The sequence below is a fragment of the Asterias rubens genome, chromosome 10 (genome assembly GCF_902459465.1).
Source record: "Asterias rubens chromosome 10, eAstRub1.3, whole genome shotgun sequence".
Taxonomy (NCBI): Eukaryota; Metazoa; Echinodermata; class Asteroidea; order Forcipulatida; family Asteriidae; genus Asterias; species Asterias rubens.
The window spans coordinates 15170011-15197015 of NC_047071.1; the positions used below are offsets into that span (position 1 = coordinate 15170011).

Genomic DNA, 27005 nt, shown 5'->3' on the forward strand with positions numbered 1-27005 from the left:
TCTCATTTCTATGCACTTGCCTTGGGGGCTTACTCCCTCATCAACCCCCACTTGCCTGTTCTGTTTTGCAGGCACACTAAACTGCAGCTGCCTGCTCATAAGCGTCGCTGCTGTGTAACAGCGTTCGCTTGCTGAAAAGTGCAGATGCCATCTAGCGCATGATTAAATTTAAGGCTTTTCTTTATGGTCCAATGGTTTATCATTGAGACTATTTTTTTTTTTACCTTGGCTTTGAAACGAGTGGGGGTAAAGATTAGTTTTTTTAATCAAGAGCCATGATTCTAAAACCAAATCTTAGATTAGTTATGGTAGGATTGAAAATTCTATGAAGTGACAGGCCTGGTTTTAAGCTGAGGCCATTGATCTTGGCCTTGGTGCCCCCTTCAAAAGTCTCCCATAGGCTTGGAGGTTTTCCAATTGGGAAGTGCTCTTTGCAAAATGAAAATGGCCTTGCCTGCTCAAAGATGAAACTCTAGGCCTGATTGGGTAGGAGTTCCCTAGTGAGGGTTTTCTTCCACCGGTTTTTCTTCCGCTCACATCGAAAACTAGTTTTCTTTTTCAACATCGCCTCCTTCAAATAGAAGTACAGGCATATGGGTTACAGTGCAAGGCACTTTTTAATGTTCACCCGATTTATAGTTTGTTTTGGCTCCACGTTGGCTTGGGTCTTCAAGCATTCCTCTTTAGTCCCGAGCTTGGGCTTTGAATAATATGTGTGAATGCGGAGCTACGTCAGTTACATCTTAACTGAGCGTGATTATGTGCCAAGGTCCCCTTTTCTTGAACATCGTCTCCTCTATCAGTCCAAGTCTGCATGTTTCAGTGCAATGCACTTTGTAAGTTTCATTGGTTTCAATACTCAAGTAATATAAATTAATAATAATGAGCAACAAGACAACCATATCTGTAATGGCTTTATTTAGTGAATTATCAAATAAATTGATCTCATGCAAGCAATTTGCTAATAGTAATAAAAATAATAAAAGACTAAGTGTATGTGTGCACATATCCACCCTGCTGTTCATGTCGCACTAATGGCATAATTATTAAGATAAAGTACAATGGAGTTCAAAGTAGCCTAATCAACATTTCTGTGTTTCTCAGTCACATTGTCTTACACTTTTAAAATGTTAAAAAGGGGGATTAGAGAACTTGTTTACTGGCTTAGAGTCGTGGCCTGAGAGGTGGTTGCGCTAGTGTTCACTTCTGTTGAGATCAAAATCATCTTTGCTTCGTCCTTCAGATGGGCTCTTAAAGGCACTGCAGCCGATTTCACAAAACGCTAGGATTAATCCTATCTTGGGTTAAGACGAGTAACTCGTCCTAACGTAGGATGGGTTCAATGCGTCCTAATGTCTTTGGATACAGACAGAACTCGTCCTAAGTCCTAAGATTAGTCCTAAGTTAGGAAGAGTTTCAGGAAATTTGTGTGCTTTCAGATTCCTAAAAAGGGGTGCATTAAACAAGTTCAGATGAAATATTTGCCATGCAAAATTGATGGCCGAAATCATTCCCGAGTTGCTTTTTTATCAGAGCATACAAAGAGGCATTATTATTTGGCTGTTTAAACTCTTTAATATTGCACAAAATAATTCATCATAACTAAGGATTAGGCCTAGAACTCTCTCATCCTTAATCAACAGTGCATTGTGGTGCGAGAGAGAAACATATTTTTTTTCTTGTGTGACTTATTTACTCATTGATGGAAAGCACCTACATGTTAATATTAACCCATCAGCAAACAATGAGACATACAGCTCTATATCACTTTGTAGTGTAATTGATCCTTGATATTCCTACATTTACCTACGTGTACATAGATCTTAATGTGTTATGGGAATAGTAGGGCCTACATGTACTTATGGTATCACCAAGTGTTCTTTCATGCACATTTTTTTCACCGGTTTAGTAAGGTATTTGATTGGTGAGTGTACATTGTATATTCAGCCAAAATGTGTTCAGCCAAATTACATGCACATGTGTACATCTTACAAAATCTGTACTAAACCTTTAGAAAACAAAATACCTTTGAATTTGACCAATTTTAAGAATAGTGATGTGTATCAAGCATTGTAAGTATCTCAACTTTCCTGAGTTCTATGGGGGAAAATGCATGCAAATTGCTTGCGTGGGATTCGAACTCATGACCTTTTCATTGCTAAACATAAGCAGCTGTTCTCTAGCTTTGTTTTCCCTAACCTAAAAAAATATTACATCTTTCAGTACATCTTTCCGAATGAAATCCTTTGTATCAAATTTCTATCACCTATCAAATTTTTAGGAAAGTCATTTAAAGAAATCCCAGACTTGTGTATAACTTGAGTGATAAATCTGTCCACATCCATAATCATATCAAACATTAAACATGCCAATTAGCCAAGTGAACTTCTCAACGTTCATCTCAAAAAGGATTTACATTACACTGTGAGGATAATTTCCCCTTGTCCATCTTGGCACGTGTCGACGGAGCAAGCCCAGACTTGTATTTCGTACTGTGATTTCTGAAGTCCGTTGATAGTTCCTTATAAAGGCACACAGTCCATGGATCTGTCAGTGGAGGAGACGGGTTTTCCCATAGCACATGTAGTAGCAGAATGCAGATGATACACTGCACTTGAATTCAGCTTTTTATTCATAAGCAGCTGTTCTTTTTATGTTGTTTTCCTATCATTGCTTCTTCCGGAAGAAATTACGTCAGGTTTCAGAGGCTGTGAGCCTGTGTTGCATCAGTTTTTTTTTTAAAGCAGACTGACTGTAAATAGCGCTGTACATGTAGAGTGGTTGATGTGTTCCTGGAAAACATGTTTTGTAGGATGTTGTTGAGGTAGCCTGATGACCTCTGGGAAATATTCAAGTATGCCAATATGTTGAGTAAACTAGGTCCTGTGAACATTATTTAGTTAACAAACAATGTATGAAATCCTTAGTGGTTTACAATGTTTTATTTGTACTGTGAAACTGAATAATAAAAAAAAAAAAGAGCGACAGATGCAGTTTAGAGACCTGTTGTTTTTGTTTGATCTTTCTTTGTTTTATTTACATGTTATATATGTTAATTACATTTCAGCTGTAAAAAACTTGTACTACTCGTAGCGTCTGGTACACAGTAGACTGTGCATAGTCCCACCCTTATTCTAACATCTGGACCTGTTAAAGCCCTTTACGCTTTAAAAGAAATGCATGGGGGACCAAAGTCAGGCCTGATACTTCACAGAGCCAACAGAGGTGATTGCCTCCTTGCCCCCTGGTCAGCCTTGGTGCCCTTTAAATGCCCCAGTAGATAGGATGCCCTATACCAAGGAGAAAATGCCTTGGTGCACTTGCCCCTTCAAAAACAAAGCATACATACAGGCCCGCAAAGTATGGTACTTCCTCAAATTGTTTGAATCAGTGCAAGACTTGCACCATCAATAAAACAAGACAATTGACAAATTTACTTTCATTATTATATTTTTTTAATCTCCTGTTGCCACAGAATACTTTGAGTAGTAGCCAGTCATGGAGGACCAAGGTCCGCGAGTGGCCAACTACTTTGTGGTGGCTGGCTTGACAGAGAATTCCAGGCCACTCGAAGAGGAGATCCAGAGTGAGGGCTTACGTCCGCAGCGCTCCGTCGCCCCGATCACCGACGTTGCAATCATCATTCGTGGCCAAGGGGAAAAGGTAAGTGTTTTCCTCTCTCTCCCTGATGAGGAAACGAGGTCACTATATTTTTATTTTTTTTAACTTAATCTCCTTTGCCTTGTAAATTAATGGCGGTAAATGACGGCGTGGATTTGTCTCGCACACTTTGAATAGATTAAATTTGACGGCTGAAAGTTGTCAGTTATTTTATATTAATCCGGCTGATCTTTTTACAGGCAATTTATATTAATTTAGCTAGGGAGGTAAAATGATAGAAAGTAGTTTTTTTTCCTTGAATTTATATCCTTATCCATAATTGAAAATGCCCCTGAAAAAAACCCACATACATTGCATCAGTATGCAAAACCAGACAATTTTTGTTATTTGTCTATTGTATTCTTTGCTGGACCAACTGTCACTTTGTTTACCATTTAAAAAATGATTGATGAGCGAAAAAAAACCTTGGCAATTATTGATTGTCCTTTAGAATTGCAATATCTCATGCTAAAAACACATGGCAAATGTTTATATTGGGAAATTGTCTGGATTTGTCATTGAAACATCTGAACCTCATTCCTGAAAGTGATTTAGGAAATAGAGACCTGGGGTTTATATTTGGTTACGGATGAAAAAAGTTGGCTTGATGATGAGGAAGAGAGATGTTCAAGTGTACAAAAAGGAACCAAGAATATCAAGATGCCAATCTGTAAAAAAAATCATGCGGAAATACTACAGATGTTATTTAATTTTGTTTCAACCTCAAATTAAAGTGTTATTTCGTTTCTCTAAAACTCTGTAGATTTTTAACAAACAACTTCCCCAATAATGTAACAGCAGAAAAAGTTAAAACAACTTTTTTTCCCCAATGCAAATTTAAAAACTTGTTTCCCTTTCTTTTTCCTACAAACAGGATAATGTTGACAACACTCAATCTTTAACCCTTCATGTACCTTTGACCAAGCCATGTCAAAATTAGGTGGCTGCAGCTAGCTGCTGCTACAAGTAATACAGCTGCTTTGGGCTTCACTTAAAGGCATGTTAGCCTTAGCCACTAAGGCATGTTAGCCTTAGCCACTAATGTGGGCACATCCTTAGGGTGCGTTCGATTAGCTTCTCCAGGTCAACCCTGCAGTGCTCATCCAGGTGAGCCCCTGACAAGAACTAACCGAACAATCACACTCGCCCTCTCGTGGTGATGTCAAGCACCTCGAGCAAGCCCCAAGTGACCCATTCCACAAGCAGGGCACTTGGTGCTGACCCAGGTGAGCCCCTGGAATGACTTCAAAGCTATTTGAACATACCTGGGGCAGACCCGGGTTGACCCAGGGAAGCTAATCGAACACACCCTTAGATTCTGTTCAGCATCCCATGGCTCTTGATATTATGCAATTCTCTTTTTTGTGTGAATGTTCCCAACAGCCCCCTGCAGGTTTTACAGTTATTGAGACCACACCGTCCGGCTTGGTAGCAGACCTCAACCATGGAAGTATTGGCAGCTCCTCCATCTTCCTATGCTTTAAGAGAGGGTTTGATAAGCTACCTCTCACTGATATTGGGTAAGGTTAATTGTCAAGATCTTGAAGTAGGTTTTAGGCCAAATAAAATCAACAACATGTAAGCGGCTCCTCTAACTTCCTTTTTAGAGGTCGCCTCCTTTGTTTACAATTTTTTTGTTTCAATGAATTTAACCCGGTAAAAAAAGGGAACTATTTTTACAATCTCAGACAAAAATATTAATTTTGAGAAAGCCCCGCCGGTTGTCTTTTAAAATATGTCAGCTGGCCAATTGGAATTATAAAAAAAAGTCCCCTCCTTCTTTTGTAAACAATAAAATAAAACTACATTGCAACACATGTGTGGGCATTTTACCAGTCAAATCATTACAACATACAATCATTTGTATCGTGGCCTTCCCTGTCTGAATTCCAATAAATAACAACTTGTGACAGCTACTCGCTGGAGAATAAAAGGGCGTAATTAAAAGAGGAGTCTCTTTGCTTGTGGACGATCCATCATTCCTCTATTGGATCCAAGGTAATTGATTACCTCCCAATGGTAGTCAACAGACCTTCTAGGCCGGAGGATCATGTTGATACTTGTACATGATTGAAAAACAAATCCCATGCTGTTTTGTCAAACTAATAAATAGTGTTGTTTAAAGGGCCACGTGATTTGATCTTGGATTCACGACCTTTGTTTTCTGCTGGTTGGACGTTTTATGAACAACCGAGGGCTTGTGAGAGAAGGCTTGATGTAAGGGTTAATGATGTAATGTTGTTTTAGTGTTTTATTTTTCTTCGCATGACCTTTCATGTTCACATTATGCAATTAGAATTAGTCTTGATTTCCAGACTTTGCATCAGTATCACAACTTAGGGAAGGGTATAATATAATTTAGTTTAAGCTGAAAGTGATGTTAGAAGCTTTGCATGGTGTGAAGAATAAGACTGAATTATACATATATTGTAATAGTAAGATTGCGGGTACAACCATGTAAGAAATCTCTTTTGAGGGAGTATTGGTTCTCGAAAGAGCCGGCTGCTTGCTTCATGAGAATGCTTGAAGGAAGCCGGTGGTGATGCTGCTTAAGAAGTGCCAGTTCTAATCTGAGCTAACACTTCTTCCAAAAAAATTTCATATAGTTGTACTGAGTACTTAGTATACAGTGCTAACACACATCGGTGTGTAAAAACCAAAATTACTATTCTTTATCCCTGATGCAAATTTAACATCTATTATACAGTTGTACCCACAAACTTACGACAATAATTTTTCGATGGATTTTTCTAATTGCTCAACTTGGTATTTCTGTTCTCCTCTCTGCATATAGAATTCTTCATGAAGGGAAAGAGCGAGTGATGGCCGGCTGTGAGATTGTGAGCACCACCCCTAACGGTAACCCTGCTAATGTGAACACCAGAATAGGCGTCGGTAGTCAAAGAGCCTATCTGACCTACAGAAGAGCATCGGAAACCTCTCCTCATAACTCACTGGCTGTTATAGATATTTGTGTTATTTTTACTAATAAGGTAAGAAGAAATGTAGAGATGTTTCATCTTTTTTTCTTAAAGCTTTCATGGCATTGTGTTGCTATGCTCATCCTGTGGAGAGATTTAACCTGAAATTGTTATCCGGAACCATTTTTCATGACTCGTAAGGTCGAGATTCAGTGACAATTTAATGGTGCACTAAGTGTACCAGGCAGCCTGGTGATGACATTTGCTAATTATAACCCTAACCCTAACCTCAGTATGAGTACTAAGTAAGCTTTAGAAATAAAACAATCATCTATGTTTCTCTTTGTATTTCAATACTGCCTTTGTCAGAATCCTCTATTGCAAAATTTCCTATCTACTCGCAACATTCGTGAAACTTAAATCAAATCAAAATCTGGCATGGTTGGCTTTTGCGTGAAGCGCTCGCCTTTCACCAAGGTGACCCTGGTTCGATTCCCGGCCAAAGCCATATATGTGAGTTGATTTGTCCGTTGGTTCTCTGCTGTGCCCTGAGGGTTTTCCAGACTATCCGGTTTTCCTCCCTCGGGAAAAATCAAACACTTTTGATCTTGGCTGTGCTCCGTGGTCATAATTGATGTGGCTCGCAGCCAAAGGCGCCCTTGCATGCCTGCTTCTCAAACACGTTGTAGCCGCGTCTTTCGCAATTCAGCTTTTAGCTGCGAGTAAGGATGATTAGCCCCCCAAATTATTATTATTATTATTATTAATTAGTGATTTCTTTTGAACGATGTTTCACCGTTCCTTTAATTTCTTCAGGGAGAGACGCCACCACATGCATTCTGCCTGATCAACAAGAACTTAAACAAAGGAAGTATGGTTGGATCCGATGTCTACCTGTGCTACAAGAAGTCTGCAGTTAGGGGCAACTCATTACCCTACCAGTCAGGTAAATACACTCGCTGGCTTCGATTTCACAAAACTCTTCCTAACTTAAGACTAATCTAGGGACTTAAGACGAGTCCCAACCCTGCACTGTAGCATGCAGACCTTAAAAATAATCCTAAGTTAGGACGAGTTCTAGCTCGAGATAAGACAAGTGCTAACTCTTTGTTAAATTGACCCCTGTATGTGTACGCAGTCGACGTAAACACTAACCGTTTGATTGCGATATAATACTCTACTGTGGCCATATATATCGATGAGCTAGTTTCTGATGCTTACAGTGTAATATCAAAGAAACCATCACTATTTGTAAACATCACCCACCAAAATGTCTTGAGGTGCATTTCTATAAATTTGTGCCGGCTAATTATTGCTTACTAAATAAACATTATTTTGAGCACTAATATGTATTATGGAAGTGGGCCCTTAGGAGATTATGTGTAGTAAAATCAACAACCAGTTCACTGTGTTTGGTTATGGTCTGCTTGTTTGATTTAAACAATTACATGTACTGGTAGTTACAGTGGTTTTTCCACAGGCCATTTCACATGTACACATGAGACCAGCAGCAACATCTATTCACTTTTACTTTCAAATGTTGACCCAAAACTAAAAGTAAACATTGAAGTCTTGGAGCATTTCTTGGATGGTCGATCCAGGCATGAATTTTGCTGGCAGGCGGCCAGGATGTTATCTTCTTAAACACGGCCCCGGGGCGAGCGATTTCTCCGGAAAATATGACAATATCATCATATCAGTAATGCCTAACTGATTGCTGAGCTAACTGTAGGATCAATTGCTTTCACTGATAAGGCCATTGCATTTAAAAGTCTTGTTTCTCAGTCAAAGAACATGATAGAGCAATCGCTCACCATCTGCTGACCTGCCATGGTAGGAGTCCCTATGGGTCAATTACATACGAATGTCCACTTGGAAAATATCTGCTGTGTAAACTGATGAGTGACAAGTGTAGTATGATGGGGCAGCACCATTTTCTCAAGGGGCAAACTTTTGTGCCGCACCCCTTGGTTTTGTACACCCTCAAGAGCTAATGTATGAGACTGAGTTTCTCCTAGCTTTTCCTGTAAGTGTTAAAAGCTTTGTTAAAGCTGCATAGAAGATTATACGATAATTACATGCGTAAGCTGTTGAATTAAGGATGGAATTATTTTGTTTCAAAAGGCACAACCTGGTGGTAGTGCAATGTACTTAAAGCTGATAAATTCTCTTCAAAATTATGGTGACAAATTGTTTTTTATAAGAGGAGGAATTGAAATTTTGTAATCTGGAAACACTGTATTAAAACCACCACAACTTGTTTGAATTATTATTTATCGTGGATAAGTTTAGATTATATTGTATTTCAAGTTAAACAAAAGTTGACGTAATCAATAGAATAATTCTATGGCCCTTTTTAAAAGTACGGCTGTGGCTTCAGCTTGGGCTCTGCTAAGGCTCCATGAGTTCTCATCAGATCTAGGTCCTGGGCATAACGTCATAGACCTGCTTAAGCACAACAAATAGCTAAGCACAATCAAATTATTCTTTAAATAAAATTAATATAAGGTCACCAGCCAAACTACATTTTACTTTAAATAAAATTAAAATAAGGTCAGCAGCCACACTTCATGTACCATGACACATCCTGCTGAGTTTTGGTTAGCAGAAAATTGTTATGCAATTTTTTCTGCTTAAGCAACTCTATGAGATTGGGCCCTGGGCTTCATGCAGGTGGAAGAAACTTAAACCAAAGCCAATTGCATAAAGCCGAGTCACACTGCAGTGATAACGAAAACGATAACGATCACAACGCAGAGAGAACACATTCTATTCCACGCAGAATATGCACACGCTCATCCAACCAATGGAATGCGTTCTCTTTGCGTCGTTATCGCTTTCGTTCTCGTTATCGCTGCAGTGGGAGTGGGCCTTTAGAGATTAATTTAACTTTCAAAATGTACTTGGTACAATGCTGGATGTTCATTGACAGTTATCACTATCAACTAGGTCATGTTCCCTGAGTTGAATAGCAATAGTGAAATATGTGGCTTATGAAACAAAGAAAAAGGCCAAGCAATTTTATGTTCTTTGATTTGATCAGTCAAGATCTGATATTGTGTCCCCCAAAAAACCCCACACAAACAAACAGTGGGTGGAGTGTGAGAAGACTTTGGATCGCTAGGCGGCAGCAGAATTACCAAGTAAATTTCCATTGGTTACATGCTTTTATGCGTATGCGCGCAATTCTGAGAACAGTGGATTTACCTGGTGAGTCTGCTGCCACCTAGTGTCCTCGACAGTCTCCTATTTGGCAATGAAAATGTTAGATAATTCCATTATTTATCAATAGCCTTGGCACTTCGACCTCGTATCAGGGCTCGATTTCACAAAGCAATAAAATCCATCGTAAGACAAATTTTCAGTACCACCATAGTGATTTGCATTGTGACATCACACTTTACTAAGCAACTACGACTGGTTTGCAGTTGCGATCAATTTTAGCTCTTTGTGAAATCGGCCCCTGGACTCTTTTTTCAGTTTCTGTTTCACATCAATTTTGATTGATCATCTGATAGAGTTTCCTTTGAAAACAATCCTGTATTTGTAGGTCACAATGTTATTTTGCTGGTACATGTTTCACTTTGCAGCAATCCTATAATATATATATATAGATGAGTGATGTATGGGCTGAAGCTTCCTGTGAAATGTATTCTCATGATTGAGTCTGCTTTCAAGGGGGTCTTGAAGTTAAATTTAAGTTTTGTTATGCACTTATTTTCTACTGCATAGAGTCCCCATGAACGTCAGGGGAAAATTACATGTCTCGAATATAAACTTACGTTAAAACTAGCTAAGTTTGAAACATGACTAAATCGATCACTGAAAACAAGTTGGGCTGTACAATCCTTATGTAATTTTTTTGGTGGATGTTTATGCATCATCCTCATCTTCATCTACCTGTACATTGTCTTGTATTTGTGGTAGGGTACTCAAATTTGCATATACAGCAGTCAACTTTTTACATTACTTTTTTTTTCTCGCAAACACGCAGACAGAGCTTTGAATTATTGCTTGTTTCAAATCCTCATTATACTTGTAACACTGTGTACATATTTGAGTACAAGTTACTTGTATTTTATATTTTTGGTTACCAATGATGTACCAACCTAAGAAAAATACGAACTATTTGGCGAAAGGTGACCCAAAAAACATGAACAAATATACTAGCTTTAAAGAGTTGATTTGGTTTGAAATCTGTAGCAACCATCAGTTTGGGAAACATATGGAAGGAACAACATACTTGACCTCTCTGTGGTAAATCATGTGTGGGAGGGAATGTACACGTACAAATTGGTTCATTTGAGATCAAACGATATACCGCAACCATTTTTTCCACTATTCAGGAAGCAGTAAAATTAAGTTGAGGGCAGTCAAACTTGGACTTCAACTTGTATTACTACACTCAGACAAAATGTACAGACACTCGTAAAGTATTGAAGTAAACTTAGAGAACATTACAGCATGCCACCATTTATACATCCGGATGAAGAGAAGCAACTATGGTTACTAAAACTAGAGTCTTGCTCCTCATAAAAATAATATTAACACTAGACTTATATAGCGCATCACACAGAAAGTACTTTGATTTACAAAAAACAAGGGTTTTGTCCAACATTCTGGATCCTGTTTCATGGAAGTTTTTGTTCTCTTTTTTTAAATTACCCTTTTTAGGAATTTTAAGTAGATACCCTCTTGAAGATGATGAGGAGTTCCCGCTACCAGACTCGGTGTCAAGGTTTTGCATGCCCCTCGGTGCAACCATAGAATGCTGGTCCACGGCACGCCACCATCCACTGCCCGTCTTCTCTACATTTGTCTTGACTGATAGTGCTGGGAAAAAGGTGCGCTAAATATCCAGCTTCCTAAGGGGTTTTTCCTATGTATAGTCTATATTAAAGAACTTTGTTTACGCGTCTGGGAGATGATACAATACTCCCTAGATTAGAGTAATTTATTTATTTTTTGCATGAAGGTCTCTCTAATAAGTTTGTAAACGAAGTTCAAGTAAATTTTGGCCGGAGCCTGGAATCTTTTTTTTTTTAAATGGCCAGAGAACTTTCAGCAGTTGTACATGTATAGTGTAGCATTTTCTAAAATGATCAAACAATAATTGTTTAATAACCTACTAGGTTATTGTTGTGGTGCAGGGCACCAGTCTGCAAGACCAACAGTTGAAAGCTGATAGGCAAGACATGTTTTTTTTTAAATCTCAAACTATTTACTTCTCTACCTTTTCTGTCCTTATGAGATAAATTTGGCTGAAGACATAAAGTCATTGAGATGAGTTATAGTGAATAATTATATTGACAAAACAGAGAGACGGCCAATATAGGGCTAGATAGCTCAGTTCAGTTTGTAGATACCAGCATGTTCATTTTGAGGTCATAGGTTCAAATCCAGTCTTAGTTAAATTTTCGTTGTTCAACGCCAAACTAATTACATTTGATTGGATTCATGCAGGTGTATGGTGCGGCCGTCACATTCTACGAAGGCTACCCAGAAGAGAAACTAACACCGCAGCAACGCAAAGATCTCGGCATCAAACCGGAGAAGAAGAACGTAACATTAAACTACAGTGTACACACCAACAAGTGTGTGTGCCTGCTGTCAAGATGGCCATTCTTTGATGCCTTCAAGAAGTTTCTCACATTCATCTATAGGTTATCAATATCGGGGCCTCACACGATACCAATTGAAAGGTGAGTTAATAGGCCTAAATCTTGAGAAAGTAGAATTAGCTGTTGCAAACTGCTTACCAACCAAAAGGAGCTACTATGGTATACGCAATGCGCAAAAAATAGTTGATGGCCCGACTTTTCGACCCATGCAGAGTCTTTCTATGAGGTTAAATGACATCACAACACAGACAAAAACAAGACCCGATTTCATAAAGCCGTTAAGCAGGAAATACTGCTTAGAAAATGACTAAGCAAATGGTGGGTGTAGCACCAGTTGCAACAATGTTGACTTTAAGGAATGTTGGCTGGTTACCTGACTTCGTTAAGCAAGATTTTGTGTGCTTAGCAAGTTGTTGTGGTAACATGCTTTATGAATTGGGCCCAGGTTTACTAGTGTAACAGCAGCAGTCTTGTGGAAAAAAATGTAAAAGAGAGCAGCGGAAAGCACAAAGAAAGAGCCAGGGATAAACAATGAAGAATCTTAGCCTGAGTCTTGTCATTATTAATGCCCTCATTATTAATTTTTTGGATACACGAATGTTACATGAAGATAAGATCAGATCATAAAGCGCTTCAACGGTAGTACAGCAGAACAACATATACAAATTAAACAATCGTTTTTTTCATAAAACATTGATGTTGATAAATACTTCATACACCATTGAGAAATTTGACAGCACATGTATTAATAGACATTGGGTATGCATTGTTTTGTCAATCATCTGTTCCGAGAATTTCCTGGAAACTGTTGAAGTACATGTCATGTACCTGCATGTAGACTGAAGGATTTAAAAATAGATGTAAAAACATAGTAAATAATAATAATACTAATAATAATAAACAGCATTTACAAGGTGCATTATGAATCACAGATTCCTTAATGCACCTAACAGTTAAAAAAAAAATCAACAATGTAAACACAAGTAGATACAAATTTAAAATATTTGAAACGACAGACCTAGATATATACGTATTAGAAGGCAGACGTCCAGATAAAAAAGCAAGACAAATTAGTAAAAACTACAAATGTTTAACAGAGCCTTTTAAAACACCATGTTGCTGCCGCTGAAGGGTGCCCTCAATCTCATCTCTTTCGAAATGAGCTGGTCCTAATGTTTTTCATAGAGAGCTGCTTTAAACACAAAAAGAAAACCAGCACAACACAATTTTGCAGAACAGAATCGGGTAACCTGCCGAAATTCCATGTCACATGCACCGTCTGTGACTGGTTTCCTGCTTATTTTCGCTTAGCAGAGAGTTCTTGATCGCCTTTTTAAGCAACTAAATAAACAAAATAACAGTAAACAAACATCCTTGAAGACTAAAATGTGTTATCCATTGGGTACATGTAGACTAAATTAGCTTGCAACAGAGTGTTTTGTGCATGCCTCCAGGCAGCTCCTTTTCCACAAAGCATGTACTTGCATCATCCGTTATTAAAATATTCAGCTAAAAAAAAAAGGAAAATCAACACAAACCCCAAGGGTAAAATGTGGGGTGTTTTCTGCCACTGTGCGAGTTTAGACTCGTGTGACTACCCCCCAAGGTCATCATGTTGTATATGTGTCATTGTCTAGTACATCAGATGGTGTCTTCCCATTCATGCGTTCAAAGCATTGTGGAGGAGTCACTGTGTTCAAAATCTCATTAATTATGCCCGTTGGATACACATGATCACACCATAGAGTTCTCTATGATCACACCATGGCCCATTTTCGAAGTAGCTATGCATAACAAAATCATGCTTACCAGAATATAAGGTTTACCAGCTTAAACCACCATGTCAAATGTACAATTTGTGGCTAGTATCCTTCTCATTGCTGCTAAGCAGACAATTTTTAAGCAATAGTTTCTGCATTGGGGAACCAGCTCTATGAAACTGTTTTTGTTTTTTGTTTTTTTTGCTTGCTTTGCTTGTACATAAATGCAAGGCTCCACTTTAAACCCTGACTAGGCTACAGCAATGTGTATTCAGTGGTTTAGAGAAGATTGGAAATATTTGTTTTTTAATGATTATTTTTAATTGCTAGAAAAGATTAATATGTATGCAGGTCTAAAAAATGCATGAGCGTAAAATTCATTGAGGACAATGAATACAAATCTTGATAAACAGAATGGGAACCAAAGATGTAAACGTTATTTCAAAAGTCAATGGTCCAGCTGTTTGTAATTAAGAACAGAATGTGAACTATCTTTGCTAAAAGTATCTTTGCTAAGCAAGAATTAAGTGGAATTCCATTCACAGCAATGTAAACTGTATGATTTTTTCCGCTGGTAACCTTTTTCTGCTAAGCAATTTATTTCTGTGCTAAGCAATTTTGTAAGCTCACATGCTTTAAGAAATTGGGCCCCCTCTAGGTAGTAGACGCCGTGGCTAACCTACATACGTGTTAATCTAACAAATCATACTTGACAATCTAGAACAGGTTGTTTTACATATAATGGATCACGTACAATGTATGCGAATGTTACGGTATTTTCTAGCGCAACAGATGCGTAGAACCTCTCACTGCATGCATTCGGCATCGTGCCAGATTTCTAGGGAGGCTAATCCGTTATCTTAAGGTGGATGCTTCGGGGCATCTCAGCTTGACTTGAATAAATTACATCAAACAGGGCGACATTAAGGGACACTCCAGACTCAAGATACATCAGGAGAATTTTGTACTTTTGCTTTTCTCTCGAGTCGGCGCATTGACTGAACCTGCATTGTGCGTAATTGAAACACCATCCAGAGGATCTTAATTTAATTGACCTTATTTATGCAGCGCATGTACATTTGGCTGTTCGGTGAACGTGTATTAGATCCTGAATCTCTTGTAAATAGACAGGTGAAGTATGCGGGCTAAATTTCATGAAGCCTGTAAGGAGACGGGTTCTGCTGATGAGGCAGCTCTCTTATTCTCGGCACAGATTCTTACTTCACAACAACTTCATACCTTCAGCCGAGCTGCCAATGTGAAAAACAGAATTCTTAGAAGAAAAAAATTTACAATCAGAATCAGAATTAATGGGATGAACTTAATCGCAGCAGTGGCTGAATGTACCTAATCACGTTACGTGCATGATTGTACACCCACATGAACTATACTAATGCTGGTTATTATGGAAATTAATTTTTTTTATAATGGGGGGGATTGTTCCTCAGATTACAAGAAATTTGCCTGGTAGTTTCTTCCAGCTGTGTTCTACAAAACCTTGTTTGCAGGGGTGGATGATCCCACTTCGCAATGTTCTTTTCCTGTCCCAACATTAATTATCTTTGAAAGTTTGAAAGTTTTCAGATATTATAAGGTATCAGATATTACATATCTAAGATTGCACAACACAAAAATTCTCAGTAACTTTTGGCTGTCAGGTTTTTTAGCCTTTGAGAAAGACTCTGCTAGGGTCGAAACATAAGGCCACTAACTATTTTGTGTTTTTTTCTCTGACAGATATTTGTTTCAAACATTTGCCATTTTGTGTTTTATTTTCTCTTCACAGTTTTTTTTTTTCAGGACTACTGACTACAGCTCCAGGCTTTCTGATTCCTCAGTTTCAATATCAATAAAGATATCGATGAAAAACAAAAACTTACCATGATTTCTTTTCTTTTATGCTGCAGGCATATCTCCCACTTCATGAATGAAGTAATTTTCCCCACACCTCAGAGGCCAAGAATACTAATGGAGGTAAGTCTGTCTGATATTATTTATTGCAATTCTTATCTTTCTCCTACATTAGGAATCATAGGCCCACAGGCGTTTGAGGTGATACTGCTTGACAAACTTCTTTGTTAAAGCAAACATTTAGTGGGGCACCAAGTCACATCAATTTAAACTTCATGTAATTTTAGCTGGTAACCTGTTTCTGTTAAGCAATACTTGTCTGTGCTTAGCAAGTTTTTGTGCTTACAGGCTTTATGAAATTAGGTCCTGCTAAGCACATAAATTTACTTTTAGCTGTTTTACGAGACTCACAATGCAACAAACATTCTAGATCTATCTTGTAGGAAATGTTTTCTGCCTGGCAGTTCTTAAAAATATAAAAATAGTGCAAAACACCATACCTTTAAATTTGCTGCTGATTGTTATGAAATAAAAAGAACAGCTGCACTGCACACAAAAAAGAGAAGAAAATTTGCTGCTGAGTGTTGCCATTAGTATAAGAATCGGGCAGAACAGTTTGCATCGTTTGCTCAACCCAGATTTTAACGGCCCCTAATTATTCCCTGTTATGAGGGGAGGCTGTTTGTTGACGATGCCGACCCTTATTTGCTTAGCGTTATTACCTGTCAACCGGACTGACATCACTGAAACAAAATACTGAAAGAGCTGTAGAGATTTATCACATCAAATTGGAGAAGCATCCTACTGCACACAGGGTTAAAGATGCAGTACAGCATTGTTAAAAACCAAGTTCTAAAAACTTATCTCTTTGAAAAAAAAATTGGGCAGTAATTGCTACACTGATAAGAATAGTAGTTTTTTGGTTATACCCTTACACTGATGTTTGTTGGCACTGTATACTCAGTACTTTTCTGATTTCTGTGGAAAAAATCACAGGCATATTACTTGGGTGGGATTCGAACCCATGACCTTTGCAACTCTAGAGCAGTGTCTTACCAACTAGACCACCGAGATTGCCTGGTAGCTAGAGGCAGTTCGAATCATTGTAGCAGTAGGTACTACATCTCTTAATAAAAATAGTGAACATTTGTAACACACCATTTCTGTCAGACTTGACAATGAACAAAGAATAACTTACTAAAGCGGGATTGGAACCTGGTCAATGATGACACTCCTGGCGCAAAAAAAAAAAAAAAAAGAACTCTGGTAAAATTATACACAAGACAACCAAAAGTTTAAAAACTATAGTTTCCGAAATAAACATGTTTTGAGATAAACATGTTTTTAGATATGTGATTATAATATATATAGTCACCACTTATATGCAATTCAAAGAGAAAAACATGCAAAGGTACATGTTCCTTGCAGTGAGAACACAACCCATGACCTACTTTCCCAACAGGTGTCTCGACCCCCTTATCCGCCCGGGTCATACTTTGATGACGGGCTTGTTAGATTTCAGAATTCCCGCTGCACTCTAACCACTTTACTAAATCCTTTAAAGTCGGGATGCAATTAAGGACAATTGAGTTTCAATTTGATTGTTAATATCTAGTTCTGTAAGAAGCAAAACAAAGTATATTAACTGAAAGTAGAGTACAGATTTGGACAACATTTTGAGATTTACAGGGACGGTATATTATGTTTGGTAATCACTCTTCAAATTAAGGGCAATAAAACTTGTTGGTTTAAAAGCCTACAGCAGCTTTTGATAAGTATGAAGCATTTTGAGAAACAGTTCATGTGGATTATATTGTAAAAGATGTAATGTAAAAGATATTAGTTTTTATGCCAATAATTTGAATCTGAGAAGTGTTACAGCACTTTCACTACATGTAGTGTCAGATATGTTTCTCAGATTGTGAGACAATTCTTCCTTCATCTCCAGATTTTCCATGATATCTCAAAAAGTGCATTTTTAAGTACCGGTAGACCCATAATTGTTGTAGCTTTAATGCAAGGGTCTTAAGTTTTAAGGTTGTTTTTACCCTTCTTCATTTTCTTCTTCTCTTTGATAAATGTGGATCTGAATAACATGGGGTGCATTATCTGTTTATGTACTTATAGGGGAAATTGAATATGTGTAGAATTTGTACAAACACTTGAATAGCTCACCTGCCTAATAGTATTACTACTGTAAAGACGTCAAGAGGAATTGAAGGATTTCTGTAGGCTGCCCTGGATTTCATGGAACACTGTCTGGGAAAGCAAAAAAAAAAGTCATTGAAAACTATCATGGAAACATGATGGATTGGTTTCCTCTAAATGCATTTTTTTCTTTTCTTTTTTCCCAGCAGCATTTTCCCCCCAGAATTTGTTTTAATGCATATATTATAGTTGTAGTCCAATTTCATTTATTTTCAATCACCTTGTTTTGTTAAGGAATGATAATTGAGTACATATTTTTGGCAGGGGAAAAAATTGTTTCACAAAAGCTAATATTGAAGAGAAAACCTAAAGCCTGATGTTTAGTATGATGAAGGAAAGACCACAGTAAAACAAAAAAAACGCCATAAAAAATGAGAAATTTGTGATGGATGACAGATTCTACTTGAAATTGAATTCAAACCACTACAATTTATGTAGTTCATGGTACTTAAATGTATAAGTAAATCCCAGGGAAAAACAGTGATCAAATTTTGTTTTCAAAACATTTCAACAAAAATATCTCGCAAGTCAGTTTCATGAAAGAATTTACTCCTCTGAAGGCCAATAATGTACTTTTGAAATGTACAGTTACATGATAAGCCTTAAAACGAATAACCATATTATTAGTAGTAATATAATGTTTTTGTTGTTACTTCCCCAGCTTGGTCACGACTCTCTGGTCCTAGCTCAGCCACAGACGTCCCCCATGCCACTTAGCGGAGCATCCTTCTGTGCCATGCTGCGTAATCTAGCGCCTGACAACAGCATGAACATGCTGGCATTTGTTCTATTGGAGCACAAGCTGTTGTTACACTCCCTCAGACCGGCGTTGCTTACCGGCGTGGCAGAAGCTGTATCTACGGTATGTTTTTGTTGATTAGCAAAAGTGAACGGGATGCCAGTAAAAAAAAAAAGGTTTTATACCCCGCCGTTGCTTTTTAATACCGGCGTAGCAGTAGCTGTGTCTTTGGTATGTTGCTGTTCTTGAAATATTACTTAACATTATTTAGTTGCTTAGCGAAAGTGAGCGGGATACCAGTCAAGTGATGTTTTATATGCTATGGTAATTTGATTGGTATCCTGTCTCAACGGTTAGCTTAACTTGTGTTCATATAAGACATGCTCTGTACAGACCAGACTTTAAATGTTCAACAACAAAACGGGTTGGGGGTGGGCTTAGGGAGAGTTCATTGAAATGACAGCCACAGCTATATTTTTTTTCAAGTTTGTTGTGTTGTCATTTAGCTTTCGAGAAGGACTCTGCTAGGGTAGAAACATCGGGCTGTTATTTATTTGTTGGCATTAAATAAATATTAACTGATGTTTGAGAAAAGATTCTCTATTGTTTATTCTCGACGATTTTAAGTGCCTATCGCAAATATTTCAGTCAATTTGGTTGCAATCTGAAAGCTTGGTAAATAAAAGCAGACACATGTATCACAGCAATTTCTTGTATTTTAATATGATTCGTGGAAAAGTAGAAGAAGAAAAAGGTTTTGCAAACATTATGCACCGTCCCTTTAAGGAACAGGGTAGGTGAATGACAGACTAGAAAGGGGAGCCACCTTGAGGCTGTGTCAGAGGAAGGCAGTGTGGAGTGTATGTTAAGAGCATCTGTAAGTCAGGTTCAATCGCGTCGGTGTAATTGGGCTAATGTGCGGTTTGTGCTTGAAGGTACTAAGTGTGTGTGGGCAGCCCCTCGTGTAAGAGGCAGTGTTTATACAGAAAAGTTGAGTCTGGAATATGATTAGCCTGAAAATTTCTGCAAAAAGAAGTCAATACCTGATACTTTACAGAGGCAACAAAGGCAATTGCCTCCATACCACCTGGTCATTGCCTTGGTGCCCTTGAAATAATCCAGTAGAAATTTACAATTTCCTCATAGGGTTTCCTTTATCAAAGAGAAAATGCCTCGCTGCCCTCGCCCTTTCAAAAACGAAGCATACAGACCTGCAAGTCCCCTTGATCCACTAAGCGAATATAGTAGTCCTGTCCCATTTCATACCTTCAAGGTGAAAGTTAATCAGCAGCTGACAGTTCTTTTTATAACTGAGAAGTCTCTAAATTTCCATAAGTCTACTCTGCGGTAGTAGAGAAGTATCCCAAAATCCAAAAAAAAAAAAAAAAACTATTTTGCTGTAGTAGAATATTAAGCAAGACAAGTTCTCAGCAAGTTCCTCACATAATAAGCACCTTTGTTTAAAGGTTTCTTCAGGCTTGTGAGTTACAGTGATCAAGTTCACTCGTGAGTCAGGCATCCTTGGTTTCGTTGTCAGAAAGTTATAATTATAGTAGTAAATGAGCTGCATTGATTAAGATAAATTATGAGGCACCCTTGGTTTCATCACGAGAAATATATTTATAATTTTCATAACTGTTTAGCATGTTTTGTTTTCTTTCTTGTAGATGATCTTCCCCTTTGTATGGGAATGTCCATACATCCCCCTGTGTCCACTAAGCCTATCCACCGTGATCAGTGCCCCGTTACCGGTCATCGTTGGAGTAGATTCACGCTATTTTGATATGTACGAACCAGCCACGGACGCAACCTGTCTGGATATCGACACCAACAGCATACTGCAGTAAGTTAAGAACCCATAGGGTTGTATAATAGAGCTAGAGGGAACTACAATGTATGGGACACAAGTAATATACCTCTTGCATATGATTCAACAAGCCATAAACAGCTCCCTCGCTGTTTAGTTTTGCTTTCATCGTTCTGCAAAATTGCTTAGTGTTGACCCAATTCACCTGACGTCATCATCAGAATAATCATGCGTGCGCCATTTTGGTTGTCAATGTCTATACGTGTGTTATTCAGTGAAGAGCGCATTTTAGGCGACGCAGCGTTTACACGTAAACCTATTGACCACCAACATGATGAGCGTGGCATCAGTCGCCATGTGTGACCCGCCTGCCTTTTTTTGTTTTTGTGGTGTTGAGGTCAAAATAATAATAATAATAATAATAATAGTACCCTAATAATAATGAAGACCTATCATTGGCTGAGAGTTGTGCACAGCAAGTACATTCTTCCTCTTGGGCTGTGGTAACCGCATGGTAGATACCACCGGGGTCCAATGTCATAAAGCTGTTAAGCAGAACAAATTTAGTGGGGCACCAGTCACAACAGTGTAAACTTACTTACTGTTAAGCAATACTTTTCTGTGCTTAGCAAGTTTTGTTGTGCCTACAGGCTTTATGAAATTGGGCCCTGCAGGACCAGCACATTCATCTCATTCTCATTTATTTTTTTGTTCATTGAATCTTGCCCTTGTCTCCTTACCAAGTTGTAAACTCAACATGGATTCATCAGTGTATGTATCAACTAACCTTGGCTGCTTCTCTATTCGGGCCGCGTCAGAATTGGCGGCTTTGGCTACGGCTGTTGCTAAGTGCTGTTGCTATGGGCATCGTGTGCTTAAAAATTCATTGGACCATCAAGCCGTAGCCATAGCCGCTAAGTCGAACACAGCCTTAGTCTCTTGGGTGACATTGCATTTGAATGTATTATTGTTTATTCTGAACTGGTTGATGGTCTCTAGAAGAGTCTTTCTTAAAAGGCTTTTTTATTCACTTACAATTTGAGGCATTCTGCATGCAGACTGTCTCTGTTTGATTGAATGACATGCATGTTCATGTAGGCAGATTGTTTGCTGTTCGAGATAGATGTTTACAATGAGGTGGCATTGGTTCGTTCTTGTTGGTCTTTGGTTAATGATACACCCAGCAGTGAGTCAAATCCCGCTCTAATTCAACCCTGAAAATTAAATTTAGATTTCCCAGTCAGTTTCTCTTTTGGTTTTTATAGCTTGGTTTTTGATTCCAATCACACATTCATTTCAGCAAAGTCTGTGTTAATTGAATAGGCAATGTGAAGAGGCAAATGAATTCCCCCCAAATGACTTCTGCTGGATCCTTTTTTGTTAAAATTTCTGATGTTAATAGATGTTAATAGATAGATCGGGATAAAGACTACATTAATTTTGCTTTACTCATAAGAACACCAATGTTTGTTAGCACAGTACTCAATATCTTGAGCTCTGTGTTAAGAAATCACAGGCTTATTACTCTGGTGGGATTTGAACTCACAACATTTGCAATTCTAGAGCAGTGTCTTACCAACTAGACCACAGAGATTGCCCAGTAGCTAGAGGCAGTCAGACCCCGTATTTAAGCAAGGGTACCGCAATGATTTAAATGATGTTGATATTAACCTTAGTTGATACATGTATTTGTCTTCTTGTGTGGTTTATTGGCCATTTAGCTCGGGTGTTTTAGGGTGTTAGAAAACGGTTACTTTATGGTAGAGGGTTGCACTGGTGACATGGTCCATCTCTCTTGACTTTCACTTCCTTGTTTATTGCTATTCATTGGGGATCATGGTGACTGCTATGTGGGTACTTTGGGTACATTTGGTGGTGTTTTTTTTCTCGTTTTTTAAATTTTATTTGTCAAGTACTGAACAGGATATTTGTTTACTTTTTGTTTCTTCTTATAGGTCCGATGAGAGAAAGCCAATTACGTGGAAAATCTTGCCAAAGGTAGGGAAAGCTTTATATTTTAAAGAAATTATCTGCAGATAAACAAATTACGGGTAGTTAATTATACTTCAGCAGATATAAGTTCAGGCATGATATTCTTCCTACTTTAGTATGATTTCATTTTTTTTTTTTTTTTTGCCCTTGAAAAACTTGTGATTTAATAACCTGAATTGTCTTTTACAGCCTACACTATGTGTACATGTAGGTCAGCTGTTGTACGCCCTTGTACTCAAAAAAATATTTGTACTATTTTCCAAGGACCAAATATTATGTCTGTAAGTTAAGTTTGAAACTGATAAGGGTCCTTTTCAAAACAACGGCTTCGGCTTTTGATTTGGCTATGGCTAGCTTGGCCCCGCGGTTGTTTTGACAATTGCATGTGTTTTGCATACTTACTCAGGGCTTCAGACACGAGGATGGAGCTTGAAGCCGAAGCCTAAGCCGTGGTTTCGCAAAAGGGCCAATGAGGTGTTTTGTTAACTAAATGGAGTGTCCATAAATCTGTATAATTTGCATTTTGATTTACTATTTTTTTCTTCTTTTTTCTATGCTTAGAAACCAGCTAAGCGTCTACACAGCAATCTAAACAAGCTGTACTTTGAGCTGTGTGAGTCTGGTATCGGAGATGGTGTATCTGATGACCAGGCTGTGGAGGTGGCACCTCTAGACGATGACTTCAGCCGCAAGAAGAAACAGGTAAGCAGGACCCTAAATTTCTTAAACTTGCTAAGCACAGACAAACTTGCTTAGCACAAACCTGTTACCAGCCGACTTTGGCACCCCTAGACAATGACTTCAGCCGCAAGAAGAAACAGGTATAAGCAGAAGAGAAAATATTGCAATTGGTCTGAAACAGACCTGTCGATTAGGGGTCCAACTTCATAGAACTGCTTTAGTACAGAGAGTAGCCAAGCATAGCGAAATACTGTTTGTCAAAATAAAGTTACCAGCCAAACTACCATGTCACGTGTACAAATTGTGACTGGTATCCTGCTCATTCCTGGTTAGCAGAATATTATTAAACAACCTTCTCTGCTACAGCCGCTCTGTGAAATTGGGGCCCAGATTTCAGGATTTGTTTCTAAGTTCTCCATTTATCAGTATTTTTCAGTTTTGTGTAATCAACAAAATCTAAAAGTGCGAATATACTCACCCTTCTGGTGGTTGAAAATTTGGGATATAATTTCATAAAAAAGAGATTTCTTAAAAAATGTTGTTTGTTTTGATGCTTATTTTTTTATTATTATTTTTTTTTTATACAGTGGCAAATGGAGCACAGAATCCAGGAAGCATTCCTGACGTTCATGGCATCCATGCTGAAGGGCTACAGTCACAACCTCCTTCCCATCACTCAACAACCCAACCACAGAGTTACTGACGCCAGTGCACGCTTTGACTACCCAGGTAAGCCAACCGGAGTAAATTGATAGTAAAGTCAGCAGACAGTGTGCTACAGTGATTAAGTTCACTTATGATGCATCGTTGGTTACATAAACAGCAGAATATAAGTAGGATTTGAAACTTTGCATGGTGGAAGTATAACTAAGAAAGGTTTGCAGTAACACCATGTGAATATCCCGTTTTTGAAGTAGTGTTGGTTCTAAGAAGAACCAGTGGTTAACTACTCATCGTTTCAATCAGTATGCTCCTGAAGATGATCAGTGAATTGTTAACCACCAGTTCTTTGCAGAACCACCACTACTCAAAAAAAGATAATCACATGGTGTTACTGCAAATCTCTTTTAGTCAGAAATATATACAAATAATAATAATGAATACTGTTTACACCTGTTTTTCACATAGATTCCACCTAACTGTTCTTACAATTAATGATTTGCAGGTTTCATGAAGACAAGAGAGAAAACATCTCATCCCTTCTTCAAGCAGTTTCTCAAGACGCAAATGTTTATCAAGTTCATCGAGGAACGGTCGTTTGTATCTGGAAATGATGAGAAATTTGCCTTCTTTGATGAATGTGTAGATAAGGTAGGTTTATAGAACAATGGCTTACTTGGCCTAATACCATACATGTATGCAAGCATCGAAATCACCCAAGGTAACCCAAATTTTACAGTCCTGTTTTGGAGCTTTAATCAATCTTAGACATGTGGAGAATAAAGAAGTAATAATAATCATTTTTGCTCTGATTATTTCCAGATTGAAGGAGATGGACGTGAGGAGGCCCAGTTGATTGATGTGGAGGATCAACAAGGAAGTGAACATACAGTGTTTGTCACTCCTCCAGACTCCAATGGCTTCGGGGGAGAAGAATACATGTAGGCTTGCTATACTTCTGTTGCATTTAACCCTCCTACTATTGGTGTGTTTCTCAAGTCCACCAACCGCATCAGTGGCATTTTAAAGGTGCAAACATGCTGATGAAGAGAGTAGAGTCATTGCCTAAGGTGCTTCAATGGGAGTGGTAAACTGGAGAAGCCAACAGCTCTGCTGAAATGTTATGGAATTTGGTCTCATTCACCTCTCAGGACCTAGTATCGAATCCCACTTCGGTTGGAACCTTTTTATGTGGATTGGGTTTAGCTCCTGTAGGGTTGGTCGTGTTTCCTTGTTTTGATATTTCCTCCACATCTAAACTTGAAACTTTTCTTCATCGATTTCTAACTGAAAATATCTTTGGATTGCAGTTTGAAAGATCCAGTGGTTTCATTGAAACAAATAAAGTAAATTTCATCAACAAAAATTGTTGTTTTATTAAAATAAAATAAATTGTATTCTTTTTTTTATATCAGCTATCATTCTAACAAATTTCAAAAAATTATTATTATTATTATATTTTTTTTAAATCAGCTATGACAAGTTCCCAGTCCTTCAGAAGAGGCTCTTCCATCCCTTCAACCACAACAGGCCCCAGATCCCCAACAAGACGCCGATGAGTAGTAGGAGTCTACGAGGCAGCGGGCAGCAGAGTAGCCCCTTCCCAAGGAGGACCAAGCATGAGATCAAACAGTCTCAGAAGATGGCCAAGCAGCAGGCCGCATCACCTGATCAATGGGCAAGGTGAGTGGTTGTCTTAGAAGACGCTCTCGGTGGTGACAAATAATCAGTATAAAACATAGCCTGAACATTGGGGCCCAATTTCACAGAGCTGCTTTAACAGACAATTTTGCTAATAAATTGTTTGCTTTGCAAAAATGAGCATAATACCAGTCAGAAATGGTGCATTTCACATGGTATTTTACTTGGTAACCTTATTCTGGTATAAGCATGATTTTGTTATGCTTAGCTACTTTTTTGCTTAAGCAGCCCTGATATGATACTTGGAGGCTTGTGCATTATGAAAGAGATCTGCCGATGAGCCTACGTACAAAATCACCTTTGACCTGGCATCATTTACACATAAGTATTTCATCCATGGTTCTGGAGATTCACAAGTAAAAGCGACGTACATTTGTATGGCGCTCATTTCTTGAATACTTGACAGATTGGCAAACGGGCTAATTCGCAGGAAAAGTTCTTTTCAAAATTATTTTTAATTTATGAATGGCTAAAATAGTTTTACATTGATTATGCATTATTCCTAGTTTCCTGCTGGGTCAGTGCTATGCCCTTTGGTTCCTTCATCTACCTTCCTATGTCAAAGCAACGCATTCCAAGACTAGAGCTCTTAGAACGGCCTTTGAGGTCTTGAAGAGAATGCAGGCTCAGGAGCTACAGCTGGCTGATGAGGTGAGTTGCACCCCACTACTTGTCCCTCACCCCTCGTCCCTCAACCTCAACCAAGAGAGGTTCCCCAGAATTGTGTCCGTCTTCTCAACAATATTTTTTATAAAACTTTGTGCAAAAATATCCAGCCACATTTGAAAATTTGAAACATTTTATCGTGTTGCCAGTATTGAGAGTCTTTCTCATTTGGCCTTTGAGAAAGACTCTGCTAGGGATGAAACAGTAGGCCATTAACTTTTTTGTGCAACTTTAACTTCTGTAAGTGAGTTTGTCAAAGGGCAGAGCAAAATGTTACACAAAATGTTTGCTACTTGAAAATAATCTCTTCTACCAACTGTTAACATTCAATGTAATAAACTGGACAACATCAGCCTCTGAGTAAGAGTTTTATGCACTAAAATTGTGAATCAATAATGTTGTATGTGTCAACATGTAAACCCGGAGTTTGCAGGTCAGCATCTTGCTCTAGTCACTTTCTTCATTTGTTTCACCCCAAAGTTGAATACAATGTGGTTATTCAATCCTCAATGTTGTTGTGTATTTGTAGGTTTGCTATCGTATTCTGATGCAGCTATGTGGTCAGTACAGCCAGCCTGTATTGGCAGTCCAGGTCTATATGGAAATGAAGCGACGTGGAATCGAACCCAATGCTATCACCTATGGCTTCTACAACATGGTAAAGTGGTGTGACTAAAGCCTGGTTCATACTTCCTGCGAATGTGAATGCGATGCGAATGTTAACGTCACAAATTTTGC

At 38.3% G+C, this 27005-nt stretch overlaps 1 protein-coding gene across 3 annotated transcripts in view; it reads left to right on the forward strand.

Annotated features, from left to right (window-relative positions):
- The window catches only part of LOC117295353 (C-myc promoter-binding protein-like), a 62322-nt gene that overhangs the window by 20289 nt on the left and 15028 nt on the right, over window positions 1–27005 (forward strand). For all 3 annotated transcript variants that reach the window (XM_033777949.1, XM_033777948.1, XM_033777950.1), the window contains exons 2-18: window positions 3476–3663; window positions 5044–5180; window positions 6455–6653; window positions 7398–7527; window positions 11256–11425; window positions 12045–12283; window positions 15870–15936; window positions 18683–18883; window positions 20428–20603; window positions 22523–22565; window positions 23121–23261; window positions 23828–23969; window positions 24406–24551; window positions 24723–24841; window positions 25374–25583; window positions 26108–26252; window positions 26797–26925. In XM_033777949.1, coding sequence (XP_033633840.1) covers window positions 3499–3663; window positions 5044–5180; window positions 6455–6653; window positions 7398–7527; window positions 11256–11425; window positions 12045–12283; window positions 15870–15936; window positions 18683–18883; window positions 20428–20603; window positions 22523–22565; window positions 23121–23261; window positions 23828–23969; window positions 24406–24551; window positions 24723–24841; window positions 25374–25583; window positions 26108–26252; window positions 26797–26925 — 2559 coding nt within the window. In that variant the 5' untranslated portion in view covers window positions 3476–3498. The remainder of the gene's footprint in view (window positions 1–3475; window positions 3664–5043; window positions 5181–6454; window positions 6654–7397; window positions 7528–11255; window positions 11426–12044; window positions 12284–15869; window positions 15937–18682; window positions 18884–20427; window positions 20604–22522; window positions 22566–23120; window positions 23262–23827; window positions 23970–24405; window positions 24552–24722; window positions 24842–25373; window positions 25584–26107; window positions 26253–26796; window positions 26926–27005) is intronic.